The sequence below is a fragment of the Lepeophtheirus salmonis genome, chromosome 11, assembly GCF_016086655.4.
Source record: "Lepeophtheirus salmonis chromosome 11, UVic_Lsal_1.4, whole genome shotgun sequence".
Taxonomy (NCBI): Eukaryota; Metazoa; Arthropoda; class Copepoda; order Siphonostomatoida; family Caligidae; genus Lepeophtheirus; species Lepeophtheirus salmonis.
Window position 1 is genome coordinate 18,211,105 of NC_052141.2, and position 24,032 is coordinate 18,235,136.

The 24,032-nt window shown below is 32.3% G+C and overlaps 4 protein-coding genes across 5 annotated transcripts in view; 1 reads left to right on the forward strand and 3 right to left on the reverse strand.

The window, feature by feature from the left end:
- The window catches only part of Hydr1 (phospholipase Hydr1), a 181,409-nt gene that overhangs the window by 134,847 nt on the left and 22,530 nt on the right, over positions 1–24,032 (reverse strand). The gene's annotated exons all lie outside the window — the stretch shown is intronic.
- On the reverse strand, positions 4,600–5,293 carry LOC121126457 (uncharacterized). Its single transcript, XM_040721786.2, has 2 exons — positions 5,006–5,293; positions 4,600–4,932 (listed from the first exon to the last, which is right to left on the reverse strand). The coding sequence occupies exons 1-2, from the start codon at positions 5,258–5,260 to the stop codon at positions 4,651–4,653; spliced, it is 537 nt and encodes a 178-aa protein (XP_040577720.1). The 5' UTR covers positions 5,261–5,293; the 3' UTR covers positions 4,600–4,650.
- LOC121126455 (uncharacterized) lies at positions 9,240–9,985 on the reverse strand. The gene is made up of 2 exons (XM_040721784.1): positions 9,646–9,985; positions 9,240–9,572 (listed from the first exon to the last, which is right to left on the reverse strand). The coding sequence occupies exons 1-2, from the start codon at positions 9,898–9,900 to the stop codon at positions 9,291–9,293; spliced, it is 537 nt and encodes a 178-aa protein (XP_040577718.1). The 5' UTR covers positions 9,901–9,985; the 3' UTR covers positions 9,240–9,290.
- LOC121126454 (uncharacterized) lies at positions 18,881–23,110 on the forward strand. Its single transcript, XM_040721783.2, has 2 exons — positions 18,881–22,704; positions 22,778–23,110. The coding sequence occupies exons 1-2, from the start codon at positions 22,450–22,452 to the stop codon at positions 23,057–23,059; spliced, it is 537 nt and encodes a 178-aa protein (XP_040577717.1). The 5' UTR covers positions 18,881–22,449; the 3' UTR covers positions 23,060–23,110.

Consider the following 24,032-nt stretch of genomic DNA (forward strand, 5'->3'; position numbering starts at 1 on the left):
TTATAATAAAAATTAAATGATGTTAGATAAACTAGTTGATTTCCATGATGTATACTTTCTGAGAATATTGTCGTATGGGACAACTTATGCGTATGATTTTGAGGTATTTTTAAGATGAAAGACGGGACATCCTAATTTTGTGCTGCTTAATTCCTAAACACTATAAAAGTGTTGGCCTCCTTTTTTAGGAATTGGTAACCTGAAGAATGAATTTTCTTTTCCTTAACTTGTGTCATTACTATTTTACTCCTGAGTAGTGAACTTATTTTTCCACTGCATTAAATTATATTTTAAGTCTTATTGAATATTCGTGTGTACTCAGAACAAGAATAAAAGAAACCTTGAGGACTTTTTGCAGAGTTATTATTGTAATTTATAATGTTTTGGTTAAAAAAACTGGCTCTATACCACTGCTTTGTATACACAAACGATCAAATGAACTTTATTGATCTCCAAATTGAATCAAATAAGTATCAGAGATAAGTTAAAAATTTTAATTCAAGTGACTAAATTAAATGAAATTACTGTTTTGTGGATGGTTAAATTCAAAAGTACACATAGTTAAAAAATGATTATAATAAGACAAACAGTTAATGAAGTTAAAGGAAGAAATAAAAAAATATATTTGGCAGAAAAATAATTTATTATTGCTGAAGGGTATTTTAAATATTCGTAATGTATATTTTTGATAATTTTGGGTTGATGAGCAATATAGACATTCATTTAGCATATGGCATCTAGATTAATTATGAGTGATGGTGTACATATTATGCTGTCAGAGACCCCATTCCATAGTACAATACAATAAATTCTGGCTTTATTTCTAGTCGCATTTTTAAATCCCTTCAATCCCCTCAACCCCTTATCAAAGCAACGCCCCCAGGATGGAGGTATTGCCTACTTTGGGAAAATCTGTTCTGAGCTATAACCCTTACTTGCTTTGATTTGTTGACCATTTGAAATAATTTAATTATATTTTTTTTGCTTAATAATGTATATAAATAAGTATGCACAGGTATCAATGAAGTCGGCATTATTAAGCCGATTCTTATAACTGATTCTGATACTTCAAAAAATGACAATTCCCATGCTTCTGTACAACACAAGTCTAGAATGTAAGCTTTCGAGTTCACTTCAAATCCTGTATTTTATGATCAAATGACAGGGCATTAATCACCTGAGGGGCCGGGAGTCTAGACTTCTAATAACTTAATCAGTCAAATAATCTCTAGTCCCTCCATGCAGATCTCTTCCCAATAACAAAGCTATTATTACGGCACATAATTAAGACTATATTCTTTAAAAGACAGAGTCGAGTTCGTGTGGCCACCTCTAGATATAAGTACACCTATGCTACAAGAAAAATACAATAATACAACTATAGAATGCATTCTCAAGAGTCGAAACAAAGTTTTTCAGGAAATGTTCTCGATCGACCTTAATAGCCAAAACACATCACTTGATTATATGCGGAGAAAAAGGATGTTCTTAATGAAATGAAGAAATCTCGTGGGATTCATGCAAGAATTATTCATCATATTTAACTGCATAAGTTATGCAATTTTCATTTTGCAAATGCAAATAGTCAAGCACAAAAAAAAAAAAAAAAAAAAAAAGATAATAATGATTTGATTGGATCATAAAAATTAGTTTATAATGTTACATCAACAGTTTTGGTTTTTGGTCAGATAAGATTATATATTTTTTTTAGACCGAATTTATTTTATCCAATATCAATCTGAACCGATTTGGAAAATAAATTCAGTCTGGAATTTTTTTTTCCACAAAAGCATCGATCTACAGGGTTCGGAAGTAAAACATGGACTGAATGACTGATTTGAGAAAAATGTCAATAATTTTATTTTTTGAGAAATAATTTTGAAATTTTGCAGGAGATGATGATGAGCTTTTCGGACAAGTTGCTCCACTCCTTCACTAGGTGGCCTTCAGGGAGTCCACGTTTGGGTGAGATGTCCGATTAGTATCCCTCTCCACAGTGCCCTATACACAAAGCTGATAATCCTGTAGAGAAAAACGCTTACAAGGAGAAAGGGAAGGGGGAGAAAGACTTATGGTATCACTGTTTAAAATACTGAAGTTATTATCAGCTGCCTGCTTTATTATGATTTTTGAGGGTATAACAAAAGTATTTATTAGCAAAATGTTAAATGAAGATATACTATGTACGTACAGACTTAGACGTTTTTTATCCGTTACAGTAGATTTGAAAACGTCACACTCCATGAAATTGTAATTTATTATGAACCATATATTCAGAATAATAACTAATGAAACGACAAAGTAGAGTATTTCCAAATATATTTAAGTTCCAAGTTTAAAAAGGAGGCTTAAATTAAATATAATCTACATACTAAAAAAAAAACCATCATACATTTATGCTAAATATGCAAAATTAAACAATTATACAGAATATTGAAATAATAGATTGATCCAAATAATATTTTCTTGTTCTGACATCGGAATTCAGTTAAATATGTCACAACTTTAGGTTGCAAAACACAAGGAGACGTGGAGTTTAATCAAAAAGATAATCCCCCTTTTTTCTTCATGACCAAGTTGCATATACAATTGTGCACAAGATAGATATATCTCTACTGATGAGATCTAAATAATTATTATTAATAAAGTAAATGTCAAAATCATAAAATTAGAAAATAAATATACTAATAAAAAAAAATGTAAGAATTAAATCCATCGTAAAGATTTAGAGCAAAAGCTAATTATGTAGTAATGTCCGGGGATATTACTCCTTATTAAAAAAATCAAAAAATATTCCCCCCTCCCGTTATTTATGCTTGTATAACAACATACTATTATCATGAAGGATAAACACAATTGCTAATTATAATGATGCACCCAATGCAACTACCCCAGTTGTTGTGACCATTTAAGCAGTTGATTTGGAGGTCTTTTTATAAATGACATCATTAACAACGTCCTCCATTAATTTAATGATGGTTCTTCGGGAAGGGATGGGTTTACCCGTTTATTTCTCCAGAATTTTTTTAAACGTAGGATGATTATCAATGGATAAGGGTATATAACATCCAATAAGCATATTTGTGAGATCAGAGTTAAAGTCTGACTTGATGTACTCATCGATAACTTGATTTTATATATGAATATCCATACTCTTGATATGAGATGAGGATAATGAGTGGTGTTTAATTCTAGAAGGGGACTAAAGGCACACTTATATTGACAAATATAACAAGCCATCTGATTCTCGTCCGGTAAGTATTTTCAAATTCCTGGGCCTCCATTTTCAGAAATCCAGACAAAAGCGACGTTATTTTAGGCATTTTATTCAGTTCTCTATCGCCTATCACCATCTAATATTATATTAATATTGAATAATACAGGCGGGGATAAATAACGTTCTTGATAGAAGAAGATTTTCTGTGGTGATCCCCCCAGCCAACGGTCGTTCCGACGGTTGTAGACCTGGTCCACGGTGAAAATCTTCTCGTCAGATTTTTTTTTACTGTGGATCCATTTGCCTTGATCCACGCACGAACTTTCTTTCACCTCGGCAGTCTCCTTTCCTTCAGAGTGTCTGTCAACAGGTGGCGTGGGGTCCTTGTGTAAGAGGACAACTCCAAGTCCTCCTTCACAGCCCTTCTGATTGTCCCCTCGTCCACGTTAAGCTCGTTAGAGAGGCGATTGATGGATTTTGTGGGGTTCTCCTTGATCTTCTTTTTCAGGTCCCCTAGAAATTCAGAATCCCTTTTCAAGTTGTGTCCCACACTTCTTTCTTTCCTTGAGAGGTCTTTTCCATTCTTTTTCATCTTGACCACCTTGAAAATGAAGCTCCTGGAGCACTTTACAATGTCCATAATTTCTGCCACCTCAATTTTGGCATCCAGAAGGTCTTAGATCCTCTGCCTTTTTGCTTCTTGCTCACTCACGATGAAAGATTGGAGAAATGTGTATTATAGTTTACTTCCGAACCTAGTAGAAAAATGATTTAAGACAAAACCGAAAAAAAGTTTTTGGACTAAGACTCAACACTATTATCAATGCTATTGATATATATGTAGTAGGACCTATCTATTCCTTTTAATTTGCATATTAAATATATATTACTTATATTTATTTTATTTCTACAAAATTAATATTGTATTTTTTTTGTGGATTTCTACAGGGTGGAAAATGGAAAATTACAGAGTTTCTGTATTATTCTTGAATGATTTATAAAGTTATGACAATAAAAGTGTGTGCTTGTACGACGAGACACTCAGTTTTAGAAAAGATAAACGAGAATAACTTAAAAAAGGCATTGTTATTTGATTTAATATTAATGAATTAATTCTTGAAAAAATAACAATAACTATAAAGTAATCACGCGTACGAGAAAGAATAAAAGTAACTATGACAGTTCACCTCAATCTTTTAACACCCCGTAAGTTTACCATCTTTTTTTTTTCATGCAAGTCAAGTTTATCCTAAAGAAATATTATTGGAAATAAAGTTTATCGCAAGAATATCATTTCATAGGTAGAAAACTAAAGTTTCAATTGGAAAAATTAACCTAAACTAATTGTCAGAGGAACATTTACCTAGGATAATGACGCAATATAGATTAATGAAGGATTTTATTGACTTCAAATATGGATACAGAAACAAGGATTAATTTGTCATTTTCAAATCTCCATTGATACAGAAAACTTCTTCCCCGTTTCTGGTCACAGAGAGAGTTCCATGAATGGTTCCCTTGGCGAGGTTGGAAATGGAAGGTGGGATGTCAGGTAGAACAATACCAGAGATCTCACCTCCATATTGTCCTGCCTTCAAAGGGAAAGAACAGCTTTGGCCCTCTGGAAAATAGTCTGGACACAAGAAATACGCATATTTTGTGACAATCTCCTCCAGTTTGTAGGAACAAGAGCCCAAATGCAGGCCTGAAGGGCTCTAGATATGTATGTTAGCAAAAAGAGAAGATTTTATTTATAACTATTCAATGAATTGTATTCCGTTATCTCACTTCAATGCAGGGGATGGGAATGGAGACAATTCCTTTCTTGACCAACTTGAGTTCAACATCCACATCTCCATCGAGGTCCTTGTGAAGATCAAAGAGGGCTTTCAAATCCAGACTGGTTCCACTAACTACTGGAAGGGGATAAGGAGAGAGGGCAATGTCTCCTTCTCCCAAGTTATCGGGATTGCAGGACTCCCACTCCAGATCCTCTCCAGACACGGCAATGAACAAAAGTGCAAAGATGGCAATGATCTTCATGTTTCTCTTCCTGGATCAATCAAATTGAATTGAATGAATCGAATGTGGAGATGTATCTTTTTATATGTCTTATCTCTCAACAACAATTACAAGTGTAGATTGTTGAAGTTGTAATTTAAATATTTACTTTCTTCATCTTTTATCAAGTTCTGCAGTAATAAATTGATTTCAGTCCTTAGTAAATAAAGGAACACATTCTGAGTGTTAAACTTCTTTCACATTGGTGTGCTCAATTTTAATGAGGATACGAGCTACTCGAAACTCATCCAGATAACTCTTTCCCAAAGAAACAGAAAAAGAGGCAAGGAAACAAATAGCTAAAGAACGTTTCTCATCAAAAACATAAAATGTATAAGATTTACTGTTTTTATCTCTTATCAAGTTGTGAAATAATAGAATGGTGTTTGCTTTGTATTATGACATTTGGTGATAAAATGGTGTTCATATTTCATAACGATACTGAAAATCAACTTGGCCACCATGTCAATTTGAAGAATATTTTAGAGAGGAGCAGCTAATATGTCATGACGTTCCAGCTGCTACTTATTTGTATTAATGAGCGATATTTGTTTTATTCATTTGATATCCATTGAGTCAAAACAAGTTATCATTGATATTTGGTTGGATTGTGACGTGTGCCCATTTTTTTATAATTAATTGATAAGGGCCAAAGAAAAGCATTAAAGGTAGGCTATCACATATATCATATGTGCCAAAATGACGCAAGATATTTTTTATTTTGCATTTTACTCCTCTTAGCAAGTAAATAGGTGTAAAAAAAGTGTTCTTTATGGATGTTTTTTTATATGAAAATGTCGAATAAAAGGAAATTTCTTGGGTTGATTCATTTTTATTTAATTATTCTATAAGTTTGATATTGTTCATGAATATTTAATTCATTATTATATAGTATAACTATATGGATAACTTTATAATCTGTGTTATCAAATATGCTTTGTGGCTCTATACAAATTTGATTAGGGGAAGAGGGGGCAAAATTGTTTTTTCGATAGTAAAGGCTGCCTTCCCTTAAAATCCCTTAAAATTCAACCAGAATAATGGAAAACTTTAAACAATAAGGCTGAGTGATGAGTGGATTGAACAAGATTATTAACTACAACTCTAGTCTTGAAGGTCTGGAAATAAATGTAAGGTCACTGAAGTGCTTATTATATGCGGACGATCTTACCTTATTTCTAACAAGAAAACCTGGTACTCCCAAGCCATTAAAGTCATTCAGGATTTCCAAAAAAATTCAGGTCTCTCCATCAACATAAAGAAGACTAGGATCTTATGAGTAGTGAAGAAAAGAAAACTTTATCTATCACAAGGCCAAGGTTTGAACGGCTTGGTATTAGCGATGGCATGGAACATGCAGATCAAAACCTCATTTTCAAGAACCCATTCACTGACACACGTCAATAATGGCTGAGGTACAGACTTGGGGACGTCATGTTTTTTTTTTTTTAAACAAGTCCCGGGAGGATCCTAAGGAGAGAAATTTTATTCTTGCCAAAAAGAATTGGATACCTCTTTTCATTTATTCTATTAATGTTTAAAAATTACCCCAATCCTTAGGATGGGGGAGGAAGAAGTCTGGAGATATTTTCATGTGAGATTGAGTCCTTCAGATTGGTTCTTTGAAACATCCTCACGATATAAGGATAGGTGGAAGATTGAGTGGCTCATCTCAAAAATACAATGTATAATATACGCATTGAAGCACAAGAACTTTGTTGCTCCAATATTACGTCTCTAAATCAATAATAATTCTCGATTCCCTCTCCATTCATGGGAGATAGTACTAATAAATAATGTTTTAGAATCTTTATTAACAATTATTTGTCAGAACTAGCTCAAGATTCTCCCTTCATGATAAGATTTATTTATTTGATCTATAGATTTGCTAATTTTTGTTTTTTATCCTTTTGTACTTGACCTAATATTAATTAAACATGCAGTAGTTGTCGTTTCTTCTTTTTATATTTTTTTAAAATGAGAACATGATAATAATGTTTCCATTGTTTTGTAAATGTTCTGTTTAAAATAAATAAATATATTTAACCCTTTAAAAAAACCGTCCTGAGTGAACATACAATTAAAAACAAGTGCACAAGTAAGTCTAGTATGACAAATACAGGATCTGTGTGCTTACAAATTGCATCGAAAAAAACCTTATTCCCTTTCGACGGAAATTCAATACTCTGCAAGCGTCTTGGTGTTAAATTATGTCTGAAAGGTTCTGTAACTTGACTTTTCATGTGTTCACCTGATCGGATGTGGGTGATCAACCCTCGTAAAGGCAATGGTGATCTTATGCAGTCATATTTCTCTGGAGCAGTTTCCTCCGGAAAATACTTGCTGAAGTGTTCCAAGAGAGACTGAAGGTGCACTATGATGAACTTTTGCACTGTTTTGACACTTGGTGCATTTTCCTAGCAGTTGGTTTAATGTAATTTTCCCAATTGTGTGTGGCTTTTAAACCTGTTCAAATAAATATACCACCCCATATGATGGGCTTTGGCTGGGATTCAAGTTTAGTATGTAAGGTCTTCCTTTTGGCCTCTTAACTCTCGCTTTTCTTTGCTAAAAAATCGAAAGGTTTATCAGCAAGGGCCTGATGCTTGCTTTTCAAGTGTCAGAGCATTTTTGCCGGCTTGAGGCTCCCATGTACCAGTACCTCAGTGCATATCACACGAGAGGATGTTGTCGTTCATTGATTATGAAACATGTAAATCTATGCCAAATAAATTTCTCTCGATATTTTCAATCCTTGGTGTGTAGTTCAGACTAAAGATAGATATTGCCACGGAGGTATCCAACTCTTCCAAAGATATATGCACATGAGGACGGGGATGCTTGTATGCCTCAGCTGACCTTTTCTGACCCACTTTCATCTCAACCTTCACTAGCATCTCAAGCTCCACTGGTCTCTCCTTTCCGCTAACTTATAAAGCTCAGTTAGCATCTCCTTCTCTGCTAACCTGTCATGTTCCTGTGGCCTTTGATTTGGTTAGTATTAACCAACATTTCATAGTGGCTGCCAAAATATTTTGACCGTCTACTGTGTGATTGGTCCTGCTGTATATTGAACTGTCCTTAACCTATGATGTAAGATTTTAAAAAAAAGAATTTTTTTTTTTGAGGAAAAAGAGAGGGGGAAAAAAGAAAAAAAACTGATGGGAAATGTGTAAGCTATTTCATTATGTGACTCTTATCTGGAAGAGGGGTTTTACTGGAAGAATGTTCTGTACAAAACTGCAGCTATGTCTCCTGTGTCTTTTTAGGATTAGGCCTTTTCAATACAAAAACTAAACACTCGTTTACAATTACATAGTTTCATTCTAATATCAGCTCATACACTATACAAATTTTAAAAAAAAAAGTATATATATAAAATATAAATAATTGTATTTGTTTTTTGTAATACATTTCTCCACGGCACATCTATGTCTTGCAACCCCCACTTTGAGAACCCCTGTTCTACCAAAAAGTCAACATTATCAAATAACTTGATCATATAATTGAAAATAAGAATGTAAACCTCACAGTTTCAAATTGTGTTTCGAAATATACAAAAAGTATAGGAGGAGTTGTTGATCTTTTGGATGAAATAAAAGCTGTGTATGAAGGGATAATTGTAAATCTTCAATGTGTAAGGAAAATGCAAAATTGGAGTGTCACAGATGTAAAATTGGGCTACATCTACAATGCTTCTATAATTGTTTCAATGATATTAGAAATTAATACTTCCTCATGAAATTTGTTTAGTAGAAACACAAAGTCTACCTATCTGAATATGTTAGTTAATTTTTTATGTAACGATAATTTCTCCAAAGTATATACTTATTCCTACATCTTAATACTACTGATAGTTTATTTAATCAACCAGCCACTATTGAAGCCCCATGAATCTTTTTAAATTAAAAAAAAAAAAAAAACTCTCCGAGGAACATTTACCTAGGATAATGACGCAATATAGATTAATGAAGTATTTTATTGACTTCAAATATGGATACAGAAACAAGGATTAATTTGTCATTTTCAAATCTCCATTGATACAGAAAACTTCTTCCCCGTTTCTGGTCACAGAGAGAGTTCCATGAATGGTTCCCTTGGCGAGGTTGGAAATGGAAGGTGGGATGTCAGGTAGAACAATACCAGAGATCTCACCTCCATATTGTCCTGCCTTCAAAGGGAAAGAACAGCTTTGGCCCTCTGGAAAATAGTCTGGACACAAGAAATACGCATATTTTGTGACAATCTCCTCCAGTTTGTAGGAACAAGAGCCCAAATGCAGGCCTGAAGGGCTCTAGATATGTATGTTAGCAAAAAGAGAAGATTTTATTTATAACTATTCAATGAATTGTATTCCGTTATCTCACTTCAATGCAGGGGATGGGAATGGAGACAATTCCTTTCTTGACCAACTTGAGTTCAACATCCACATCTCCATCGAGGTCCTTGTGAAGATCAAAGAGGGCTTTCAAATCCAGACTGGTTCCACTAACTACTGGAAGGGGATAAGGAGAGAGGGCAATGTCTCCTTCTCCCAAGTTATCGGGATTGCAGGACTCCCACTCCAGATCCTCTCCAGACACGGCAATGAACAAAAGTGCAAAGATGGCAATGATCTTCATGTTTCTCTTCCTGGATCAATCAAATTGAATTGAATGAATCGAATGTGGAGATGTATCTTTTTATATGTCTTATCTCTCAACAACAATTACAAGTGTAGATTGTTGAAGTTGTAATTTAAATATTTACTTTCTTCATCTCTTATCAACTATTAGAATAATATAATGATGTTTGCATTTAATACTTATATTTAGTGATTCAAATGGATTGTATTTTGTGCATTAAAAAAACCCCCCCCAAAAATCAACTTGGTAACCCATTCAATTTGTAGAATGTTTAAGAGTAGAGTAGTCTAGCTCTGATGACTTTCCATTATATCAACTGTGACGAAATAGGAGAAAGAGAAGAAAATAAACAAGGGCATAATCAAGAATTACTCCTATAACTATCCTCAAGGTTACTTTCATTTTTTAGCACACATAAGTGCTCAATCAAGTTTTGAATGTAATTGAATGATGTATAAAAGGAAGTTCACTACTCCCTATTCAAGATTTAATTTATAATGACAATAGGTGAGATAAAAAAAAGCACTCTTCAGATTACCAAATCCATAAAAACGGGCGACCAGTTGCCTGTTATCGAGTTTTGGATTTTTTGGGTATTAATTTTTGTATTTCTTTTCAAATTCATATTCTCTTGAAAGATCTGGATCCAAAATGGTGTTAAATCTTCCTGAGTCTGTCCTTGGTCACTAAACAGACACATTCCGAGGGTTATACTTCTTACCGACATTACCGTGTTCTATAATAATGAGGATACTCGTCTTTTGAAACTCATCTATATAACTCTTTCCAAGGAAACAGAAAAAAGAGGCTAGGAAACGATGGGTGGATTCATCTTTTGCAATAGAACATTTCTTATTAATGTTGTCTCAAATAAAAATTCATTTCGTCAAATAATTAATTAAACCACTTCCCACAACCAAGAAGTTTTTGGAAGTTTTTACTGACGTTTCCTTATCAGGCTATTGTATATCTTTCTGAGACGGCTACTTTGAACAAGGATGTTGGACAGGGAATGATAGAGATCTACATATTAACAAGATCAAAATGTTAGCAATAAAGAAAGCGTTAGGTTAGAATACATATCATTTGCATATTTTAGTACATGGTGATAATACAAAGGCTTTGTTCTATTTTTTAATGACGGGAGGTACCAAAGTGAAACGCGTGACCAATATTGCTGTAAGAACTTCAAAACGACTGATGAAAAAGGAATTTGGGTGGATTTTGTCTAGATTTCTTCAAAGGAAAACAATCAAGGTCAAGGGAGTCTCTTCAAACATGGGAGCTTGGGTTGAGGGTTGATTCAACCTAATAATTTCACCTTGGTTCCAACCCGGGATAGATTTGTTCGCGTCAAAAGGTTCCATGTGACTTCAAGATAAGTATCTTGGATGAGAGACGACAAGGTGGAAGCATTGGATGTGTTCTCCATCAGGTGGAACGAGAAGGGTTACTTCTTAACTGCAGCTACACTGCTTCCAAGAGTTATAAGCAGACTGAAGGAACAAGGTTGCTCCCCAGCAATTATAATAACTCCCAAATGGACAAGAACAAAGTGGTTCCTACAGTTCCATGAGATATCGAGGAGGTCGATAAGATTAGGGACAGCAAGGAAAATTCTCTTATAACTAAATCCTGTACTCTGGTAGATTTACTTAGAGTTGGGGACTCTAATGGCATGGTTGATTTAGAGGGGCCCTGCTAAGACAAGGTCTCGAGCCTAAGGTAATTAATATTATTTTGTTCAGACATTTGTCCCTCGACTAAGAGGACATACATATCAGCTTCCAAGCATTTTTATAAGTTTTGTTTGAGAGAGGGTTTCTCTCCCTTTAACGTGTAAGGAAATATGGTAATGAATTACTTAGTGGCAAATCCCACGTCTTCATATAGTGCGCTCACAACAACGTCTATAGTAAAAAAATCAATTATAGCGAGAGGTCTTATCATATAAGATGTTAACCAGATTTATGAAAAGTTCTTTTAATTTAAATCCTCCGTTACCTAGATATCATATGATATGCTTGCAATGAAGACTCTCTTACTTTAGTAGTTTTGGCGAGTATAGCTGGGGACTTTGACTTTATTAGGGTCGAATTACAGGATCAATAGAGATGGATCTATTTTTCTCCCCATATTGTGTCTAGAGAAAAATTCAAGTTTAGGGCACATTAGGAGTGGAGCTTATTTAGTGAGTTTCTCAGATGAGAAACTAGATCCAGTCTGACATGTCATTGAGTATATTAATATGACTCTTAAATTAAAAGGTAAAAAGGACAAATTGTTGGTCACTTTGAGGAGGGATTGTCATCGCATTGCCACTCAGATTGTCAGTGGATGGTTAAAGGAAATCATGCAAAGGGCAGGTATTTATATTGAAGATTTTAAAGCTCATAGTTTAAGGTCGGCTGTAGTAGCTTTGAAAAGAGATAATGGAAGTTCCGTCCAAGAAATTATTAATCAATGGTTTTGGTGCGAGGAATCAAGAGCTTTTCACCATTTTACCAATGTTCCTTTAAGGAAATAATTTATTTATAAATTATAAAATATTATTTTTATTATTACCAGACGTGTACTAAAGTTGAAATTCAGAAGTGAATATGGATGTATTTAACATTAAATAAATAAAGGAGAATTTATTATAATCTATGATTTAATTTTGTGTTCCTTCTTTCCAACTGGTTTGGGATAAAACAACTTTGGATTATTACAAATGTATAGCTACGCTATAACATAAAATAGTAGATATTACCTAAGTCTATTGTATTAATGTCATATTTTATTAAAAGCGTAGCTATACATTTGTCAATAGTCCCCCCCCTCTCCATCCCCTTTACGTAGTTGGAGTTTCGGCTATCCACAGAAAGATGATGAACAAGTGGAAATAACATATGTTGTAGAAGTGGGGAGATTCAGGGTGACCAGATACTTATTGGTAAAGTTTGATGGTCGGTTTATAAAATAGCTAGGGTAGAATGGAATTACAAATGTAGGGCTACGCTTTTAATAAAATATGACATTAATACACAGTAGAATTAGTTAAGACCTACTATTTAATTTAAAGCCACTGCTAGTTATTACTAATAGCTTATTTATTGTGTCAATGAATATCTAAGAATTCATTGCTTGTAAGTAGTAAATTATTGTGCTAAGTAATAAGAAAATATTACGAATATAAGATATTTAAGAAGATGAACAACAAATGAAATGGATCAAAATCTATTTATTGCTAATACATTCATAAGTTTTGGACATAGTTCATTGCAACATTACTCTTTACTCTAATGACTTTGACTAACGACAAGACTAAGTAATGAGTTTTATTGCCATTAATTATAATGATTTTAGTAGTCGGAGTCGGTACAAATTTTCCGACTCCGACTCTACAGCCCTGGAAGACTTGGAACTTATCAAATACATCTTTTAACAGGACTAGAATGCTTTCGATTGTTGTGGATTATTTGGAATTATGGATCTATTATTATCCATGTCATTTTCTCATGGTTCTATAACTGATATATCCATAATGTGAGTGAATTGTTGTGGCATGGTCATCTTATCGTATCTCAGATTGATGCATTTGTATAATAGAAATAGTCATTTCATTAAAGGATGGAGGACTATGAAGTTATATTGCTCAGAAGGATTATGAATTAAGCTCATCTCGGATTCGGATGATAAGGGCTCTCTTAGGACACATTGCTGCTACCCTCTTAAGTGTTGAAGAGGACTTGGTCTCAGTTTTGTTGGGCTTAAATTAGTTTATAGAGATTGTGGATATTGGAGGCACTATTCCCCCAATTAACTTCATTGCAGCTGAACCTCTAATATTCTCCCAATTGCTCTCAAAGCAATTATTCCCACTCACATCTTCAATGAAGAGATTGAACATTTTGTTACACTTCTTACGATCTTCTATCCTATTCATATATTGTTATTTTCCATAGATATCTATCTCACTCAATTCATCTGCAATTACATTTACAATCCATTGGACTTGGGAACTGCTTTTCCAATTATATTATTAATTTCTGTAAATTGTACGCCCAATAAGATTTAACTTTACACAATAATTGATTTTAATGAAATGAATCATTTTGTTGGCTTAACTAAGAGCCGGAATTTCAGATGATTTATATATTATTCAATCATATATTCCATGTACAATACGAAGTATTTACATGTATAACAAATTATAAACATGTCACAAAATGAGAAATCTATAAATATTTATTAATTTTTCTTGGAGATGGGCAAATTTTGGAGTTAGGAGAATGTTTTCGTATTTAATTAATGTTTATATTATCATTATGATAAGAAATAAAATTCTTTATCATAACGTTGAAAAACTTTTTAGAAATTTTCGGAAAAAAGAAGAAAACAAATGCCCATTCTCACAAGTAATTTCTAGTCAGAAACTAAAATCCTGCTCCTCTTGAATTCGTATCATGAAGATACTTGCAAAAAGTTCATTTGATTGATGAAAAGAAAAAAACAGAGACTGTTTCTTCGTCATTCATAATTTCCATGTACAATTTTATACAAAATAGACTGACACCGTATCATTTGATGAATAATCCAGTATTTTTTATCAACAAATTATTCTGATGAACCCCTTGGAGACACGGCAAATGTACTTAAAAGAGGCTAAAATAGATTGTCACGATAAAAGTGCAAGAAACCGGTAGAAATTATTTAATAGGACCATATTAGGGCCAATATCAGGTTTTAAAAAAAAATACACATTTAAAACTAAACTAAAGTTTTTAAGTATCAATAATCATTCCAGTAATTTGATAGAAAGCTTATAACTGGCAAAAATATTTCATTGTAAAATTTGCCTGTGTGTTTCAATGAGATATAATTTTTTTTATTTTTTATTTTCTCTGTTTAATGACTTTTCCTTAAAATTCTTATTATGTTGACCTAGAACATATTCACCCTTTTCTTATTTGTTTCGTCTAGCATAACCAAATTGATTTTTTGATTTTTGAAGAATATATTTTTATCGAAATTGTGTGAGTTTTCTATTAAATAGTACATAATATATAATGCAAAATACAAATTAATTTTTCTATGACTTTTTTTGTCTTTGTTTCCATTTTTTAATACATAATTAAAGTATTATTAAACAGGAGAAGCAAATTGATTTTTTACAAACTCCATTTATTCTTTATTGCTTATACTCCTTTCTACGCAGAGACAATCGTTAAATAAATTAATTTCATTTCATTTTTTTTGTAAAATCAATTATTTGGAAAATTACTATTTTATTTTACATATGTGGCCCGTCAACACAGAAACAAGCTTGAATGATTTATCTCCAAATTGAATGTGGATTACAAATTTGTAGTCTTTGACGAATATTCATCACATTCTATCAACAAATTATTCTAATTCAAACCTTTTTCGTAGCAACAATTGATTGTCAAAATAAGCCAATAAATAATAAATTGATGTATTGAATGTATTCAAAAAGAGGCAATATATGACAGAAGAGTGGATGTGCAAGAGATTAGAACCTTATTTCAAGTAATATTGCGACCACAGCTGCAGAGGTGTAAGCTGCTGCATACTCGTCATGGAAAATAACTTTTTATGGGTTAATCGTCTGTATTTTTCTTGCAGCTCGGTTTTCAAACGATCCAATAAAGTTGAAAAATATGTCCCATTAATAGTTTTACCCTTTCTCAGAGTATCGACAAGAATTATTCCTTGCGAATCCAAAAGACAGTTGCCATAATCTTTCCAGCAGATTTCTCGATTCAAACGAATGCCGAACAGAAAGAAATAGACTGATCTGTCTGATAGTTGGTGTGTGTTCTTACAAGAGACACTACTAATTAAACATAACGTCTACATGCACCAGTAGTTCCGTCTCTTGCACTTTGAACGGACTTTTCAAAAGACCCTCTTATTTAGGAAGTTTTTTAGTGCAAAATATTATCTTTCTAAACGAATTGCACTCATACAACACAAGATACACATTACTAAATCAATCTATCACAACTATTATATAAAGAATAAATAAATACAATTCTCCTTTTCTATGGTGTTTGTTCAAGATTATTTTTATCTTGACGATTGTACTCCTAGGGAGTTTAGCTTTAGGAATATGTTGACTCATCATTTATTTATTTATCCTTCGATTTGTAGCTGAGGATGCCCAATAGAGTCGATTATTTTTAAAGTCGTAAAAAATAATGATAGTAAATTAAAAAATAAATTGTAAATCAAAGCCCCCCTTAAAACCCAATGTGTAATACATTACAATTTAAGCCAAAGTAAGACACAATCAGAAACATTAAACAAAGGAGATTTGGCTTTATTTAAAAAGAATTATTTAAGCTATATAGGGATTTAGACTCTCTAATCTACGCAGCGATAATATTTAGTGTCGGTTCTTATTTTTTCGGTTCAGGCGATTTTATTCATATCATACGTGTAAATATTTATATAGATATATACAAAACATAATACATATAATAATAATCTGAAATTTGACGGAGGAATTCCGTTATAATTAAATAAATAAATATTTTAGCTTAAAATTAGACGACCTCCTACCTAAGACCTACAACTAAAAAAAAGTTAACAATCATCCCAACGATCAAATAATTATATAAAACAATCACACACTAAATGAAGTAACCAGGAGTGTAAGTTCCACTATAGAGAGCAATATTCCGAAAAATACACATTGGCCCCGAATGTCTACAGGCTTTTCTCCGTATAAACAGCCTTTACTCCGGAGACATGCGTCAGATCTTCTACTTCCTTCCGGAAGTTGTCAACTCGAAAGCTGAAGGAATCCCTTGTGAACTTTATCATTGGTTTTTCCGCTTTTGAAGTCTGGAAAATAGTTTTGAAACTAGTCCAGGAGCCTGTAGAGGTAGATGATGGCTTTGTTCTTGAGACCATCGCTGACACCACCATCAGTCTTAATGATTTGCACCAACATTGGTAGAACCATTGCACTGCAGCAAGTCACGAACTTGCCCCGCCTAGAAACACTGCTCTGGACCCTTGCTACTGCATGTGGTGCATGTCCATACAAACTTTGCTTTATTCATATTTATATAACGTCTATAAAATCTTGTATGCTTTTTTTTTTCAATGTTAATAATCTCACCTCTATTCTTTGCCCTGGTCCAAGTCCACGAGGCTTCCAAAGTTTATTTGCCCTTAATTTGACTTAAAATAAAAAAAAAATATGAAAAAATGAAAGTTTCCTTTGTCTAATAGATTTAAATGATGCTCTGCGCATGATCATGAAGTTTATACATAATTTAAAGTATTAACTTAATGAGGTTTTATTTATGATCTGGAAATAACCAACCAGTTATAGAGTTAGCTTTCTTAAGCCTCTTCAAAAATAACTATATATATATACTAAAGAGTTTCTTAAGATTATCGGGACCAAAGGGCAAATTAATAATGAACTCTATTTCCGAAAAAAAAAACTTTATAGCCGGTTTGACTGATTTAAATAAATTTTTTATGAATTGTGAAATTAGATAAAAACATAATTTATATAATGAATCCTTTAAACTGTTTTTAAATTGACGATGATTGTGTATCAGTAATAGCTTCTATGGGCTGAGGTTAAAACAAAAAGCAGGGGGGCCCCGAAACATTTGAAATTACAACAAAGTATAAGAAGTACTTACAGAAATGCCCCTTTATCTTCGGGATTATCACCTTTACAGAAAAGATATCATTTAAATTCTTAAGATTTACTCATTATGACCAAGACCTTCACTTGCAGAGGCCCAGGAATGTAAATACAGTCACACTTGTACGAGTATTAAACCGTCAGGCAAGGGAAACATAAAAACGACGTCTTAGTGAAGGTAACCTCTTTGATCACGTTTCTTATTTTTTAACATTTACAAATTTGACAAATGGATATGGACGCCTAGTGCGGGGATACACTTAAATCAACTGTACTTTGGATTAAGTTTAACAGATATATTTTTGAGAAATGACTATAATAAAGGTTATATTATAAAAACATTTAATACTCTACATTTATATTGAGAAGCCTCGAATTGTGGTTTTATTCATAGATTAAATAATACTATGTTGAGAGAGGGGCCAGCTTTTTTAATAAATGTTTATTTTCTAAAGCTGTTCACATAGTTTATGTAACGGCGAATATTATAATTAGGAATTATAAATATAAGTCCTTGTTGTACTCGAACTAGAATTGAGGAACGACATCGGAGTCATTCCTGCCTTCGTCATTGCTAGATACGGAGTTTGATATGTGATTATTTCCTAATTTAATGAAACATCATGACAGCTAAGCTGTTCTCCTCTAAGATATTCTTCGAATTGTTAGGGTGATTACGTTTCTTTTCGGTTGTTATTTTAAACAAATCGGGGGGTAGTTGTATATTTTCATCTATGGTTCCACAAGATACTGTGCGTGTCATCTGTACTAGTGTTTTTAAGAGACTTAAGTCATAGAAGGATATATTTAGTAAATCTTTAATATGTATCGTATTGGCAATGATTAAATACAGTTTTTTAGGGAAAGGAATAGTCCAACTCAAAATTAGAAGAATTAAACTCAAAATGAAAACAGTCAATTTCAAATTGAATTAGAAGGTACTTGTTAGAACGCCAACACCTAGGAATAAGTTATGTTCAATTATCTATTTTGTAGATTTCGTGTTACCTTGACCTCTCAAAATTTAATGCCCTCTTATATATAATCCTCGTACCAAGTTTGATCAAAATCGTTTTGTAACTTTTGCCGTAATCCTGGTGATCGACAAACGAAGGAAAAAGGTAATTAAAAATGGTATATTTCTTAATCAAGGATTATCAAAGTACAAAGTATGTTATGTAACAGTCGTTTGAGTGAGTTGATTGGAGTATTTTTGAAAAAAATGAACAAAATCCAATATCAAGATATAATATATATATATTTTTTAAAGTGTCAACTTTCAATAGATTGAAACAATTTTTTATTTTTTGTGTGAATAGCTGTAGATTTCTGATTTTTTCCCCTAAAAAAATAATATCTGAAATTTATTTCCGAAAAAATTTTACTTTTTGAATTTTTTCTTCCATAAAGTTTGATTTTTTGTGTAAAACAATTTAATTTTGAAATTTTTTGCTTAGTACTTAAAATTTAATTTTTGATTTTTTTTCCGTAAAATTTAATTTTTTGTGTAAAACAAAGGAATTTTGATAATTATTCGAAAAAATTTAGTAATTTAAAATTAATTTATTATTATTTTTTTCCATAAAATTTAATATTTTTTTCGTAAAGCAAAGGAATTTTGAAATTTTATATAACTTTGCATGAAGATCTTTTAAGTAAAATACTAGAGTTTTTTTATTTGTTTTTATTTACATACCAAAAATGATTTGTATCTTCAATATGTGTGTACGGTATCGGAATCGGCATTATTGACCCGATGTATAATTATTTATATGGATAATATGACTTATTTGAGCTCATTTTTCGAGACAATATTACGGTTACAATTAATAAAAAAATAGCTAGACGCAACTACAAATTCAAGAAATGAAAAGAAAGGGGTGAGGGGGGTAATTCATATAGATATTTTACAAATTTGTAGGTTTTTACAGGAAATTTAATTGAAAGTAAAAATTAAGAAATAAATTAACTCAATTTCAGTTGAATTTGAATTATATCATGAGTCATTCAAAAGGCCACCCATAGTAAGAGTTGGGTTAAACGGTTTACTCTGAAACAATTTATTAACTTTTTTACCAAAATTTCTTTTTTTTTTATGTTTATTGAATAATATTGTTTCGACAGAACTGAAGTGGAGTCCATATATTCTTTATCAACTTCGAGGTATCAGTATCTGTTTCGGATACATTAAAAAAGACACGAGTCCGGAATCAAGTACTGGTTTATACGTTTTTCAATTCCTAGGGCAAGCACATAAAAATCAGTTAGAAACTGGAGACATTTCAAGACCATGGTGGGCCGAACCAGTAAAATAATAAAAAATAGCCTTTTGATAGCGTCCCAAGTATCTTTTTTTTTTATCAGTGAGGGAGTTGAAGTTGCATCAGAGGCCGACTTAAATATCTAACAAAAGAGGGGATTCAAATTTCCAATTAGTTGCCAACCAGAAATTTATAGAGTCCTGAGTACGAAGAGGAATTAACTTGTTAAAATTAAAATTGATTAACATCTAATTATGATTCATATTTCTTTTCTTTAATTGATGAAAAGTTAAAAACAAATTAACAACTTTTTTATTTGTTTATTAAATTCCTTTATACATAATAAAGAATCAGAATCGGTATAGTCCATAAAGATAGTATCGGAAAAGGAATCTGCTGAAAATTTGGTATCGATACATCCCTATTTTTTTATTCTAAGTATAGGCATCCTTAAAGGATATTAGCATGTTATTATGGTTACGCTATTACCGAGACTAATTTATATAAGAGATGAAATACTACATGAAAGTTGGTTGTTTCTAGAATAACATGTACATGTAATTTTGTATACCTACCCAAACACATAATATTATAAATACCTTGTACCCTACCCATTTATTGATAAATGACAATTGCAACTTTACTTGATCCATTGAGTATATTCAATGTACAAACTTTCATAGAGAGCTACGAGTTTCCTCTACATTAAATATGTTCAAAAACGGGGAGGCAAGCGACCGGCAGACATACATAAATAAATGCCTTGTTTTATAATCTCATTAATTAAAAACAAAATTAAAGTTAGGCTGATTTTTTTTTATAAATTTTAATTTCCTCATGTTCCGAGCAACGTCGGGTGAACCTATTCTAGTGATTGAATAAAAAAATGACTCATTGAGAAAAACAAAAAATACCGTCTTAATTCCAGATATTTAGGGCTCCATGATCACATGTACCAAATTTTAGCACATTTTCAAAAATTGATGAACTAACTATATCCATATTTACTTCTAATCAATATTATACATGACAGTATTCTATTTTTATGTCTATTTAAATAATAAGATAATAAGACAGTTTCAAAAATAAATAGTTATGTATAATTAAACAAAATATACTGATTAAAATTACTTAACTCTGAGGTCTCCCCTCACAGATTGCCAACCTGATTTGTGGTGCTGAGATACCTCACATGATATATTGAGCACCAAAAATTCATTTGAATAAGAGATCAGGCGGGTAATCAAGTATATATACATATTATACGAGCGAAGGGGTATCCCTTGTTGCTTGGGCGTTAAAATATAGCGACTGGATATTATATGAAATCTATAATATGAATTTAAAAAACATACCAACATATATGAATAAAAAAATTTGTTCAGATGACAATTCCATATTTTATATTTGTTAAAAAATTGCTGAATTAAAATTCGCGATGAAAATTGCAAAAAACTGTTTTCACCTAACTAGTTAATAGCATTTATTTCCCAGTTAAGAAAGTTCATCATTTAAATAAGAACTTATTCTTAACAAAAGGCCGATTGTAAAAATTTGCTACATAACTGTAAGATATTTTATTTGGCTAAATTGAATGTATAGATATATTATTCATTTAATCATCACTCCATGTGAAAATTGTCTTAAATTATCTGGACTTTTATTTATATTTTTAAATAAAGATTTTGAGCTTGGTTGTGGGAAGTGGTTTGATTAATTATTTGACGAAATGAATTTTTATTTGAGACAACATTAATGAGAAATGTTCTTTTGCAAAGATGAATCCACCCATCGTTTCCTAGCCTCTTTTTTCTGTTTTCTTGGAAAGAGTTATATAGATGAGTTTCAAAAGACGAGTATCCTCATTATTATAGAACACGGTAATGTCGGTAAGAAGTATAACCCTCGGAATGTGTCTGTTTAGTGACCAAGGACAGACTCAGGAAGATTTAACACCATTTTGGATCCAGATCTTTCAAGAGAATATGAATTTGAAAAGAAATACAAAAATTAATACCCAAAAAATCCAAAACTCGATAACAGGCAACTGGTCGCCCGTTTTTATGGATTTGGTAATCTGAAGAGTGCTTTTTTTATCTCACCTATTGTCATTATAAATTAAATCTTGAATAGGGAGTAGTGAACTTCCTTTTATACATCATTCAATTACATTCAAAACTTGATTGAGCACTTATGTGTGCTAAAAAATGAAAGTAACCTTCAGGATAGTTATAGGAGTAATTCTTGATTATGTCCTTGTTTATTTTCTTCTCTTTCTCCTATTTCGTCACAGTTGATATAATGGAAAGTCATCAGAGCTAGACTACTCTACTCTTAAACATTCTACAAATTGAATGGGTTACCAAGTTGATTTTTGGTGGTTTTTTTAAATGCACAAAATACAATCCATTTGCATCACTAAATATAAGTATTAAATGCAAACATCATTATATTATTCTAATAGTTGATAAGAGATGAAGAAAGTAAATATTTAAATTACAACTTCAACAATCTACACTTGTAATTGTTGTTGAGAGATAAGACATATAAAAAGATACATCTCCACATTCGATTCATTCAATTCAATTTGATTGATCCAGGAAGAGAAACATGAAGATCATTGCCATCTTTGCACTTTTGTTCATTGCCGTGTCTGGAGAGGATCTGGAGTGGGAGTCCTGCAATCCCGATAACTTGGGAGAAGGAGACATTGCCCTCTCTCCTTATCCCCTTCCAGTAGTTAGTGGAACCAGTCTGGATTTGAAAGCCCTCTTTGATCTTCACAAGGACCTCGATGGAGATGTGGATGTTGAACTCAAGTTGGTCAAGAAAGGAATTGTCTCCATTCCCATCCCCTGCATTGAAGTGAGATAACGGAATACAATTCATTGAATAGTTATAAATAAAATCTTCTCTTTTTGCTAACATACATATCTAGAGCCCTTCAGGCCTGCATTTGGGCTCTTGTTCCTACAAACTGGAGGAGATTGTCACAAAATATGCGTATTTCTTGTGTCCAGACTATTTTCCAGAGGGCCAAAGCTGTTCTTTCCCTTTGAAGGCAGGACAATATGGAGGTGAGATCTCTGGTATTGTTCTACCTGACATCCCACCTTCCATTTCCAACCTCGCCAAGGGAACCATTCATGGAACTCTCTCTGTGACCAGAAACGGGGAAGAAGTTTTCTGTATCAATGGAGATTTGAAAATGACAAATTAATCCTTGTTTCTGTATCCATATTTGAAGTCAATAAAATCCTTCATTAATCTATATTGCGTCATTATCCTAGGTAAATGTTCCTCGGAGAGTTTTTTTTTTTTTTTAATTTAAAAAGATCCATGGGGCTTCAATAGTGGCTGGTTGATTAAATAAACTATCAGTAGTATTAAGATGTAGGAATAAGTATATACTTTGGAGAAATTATCGTTACATAAAAAATTAACTAACATATTCAGATAGGTAGACTTTGTGTTTCTACTAAACAAATTTCATGAGGAAGTATTAATTTCTAATATCATTGAAACAATTATAGAAGCATTGTAGATGTAGCCCAATTTTACATCTGTGACACTCCAATTTTGCATTTTCCTTACACATTGAAGATTTACAATTATCCCTTCATACACAGCTTTTATTTCATCCAAAAGATCAACAACTCCTCCTATACTTTTTGTATATTTCGAAACACAATTTGAAACTGTGAGGTTTACATTCTTATTGTCAATTATATGATCAAGTTATTTGATAATGTTGACTTTTTGGTAGAACAGGGGTTCTCAAAGTGGGGGTTGCAAGACATAGATGTGCGGTGGAGAAATGTATTACAAAAACAAATACAATTATTTATATTTTATATATATACTTTTTTTTTAAATTTGTATAGTATATGAGCTGATATTAGAATGAAACTATGTAATTGTAAGCGAGTGTTTAGTTTTGGTATTGAAAAGGGCCTAATCCTAAAAAAGACACAGGAGACATAGCTGCAGTTTTGTACAGAACATTCTTCCAGTAAAACCCCTCTTCCAGATAAGAGTCACATAATGAAATAGCTTACACATTTCCCATCATTTTTTTTTTCTTTTTTCCCCCTCTCTTTTTCCTCAACAAAAAAAATTCTTTTTTTTAAATCTTACATCATAGGTTAAGGACAGTTCAATATACAGCAGGACCAATCACACAGTAGACGGTC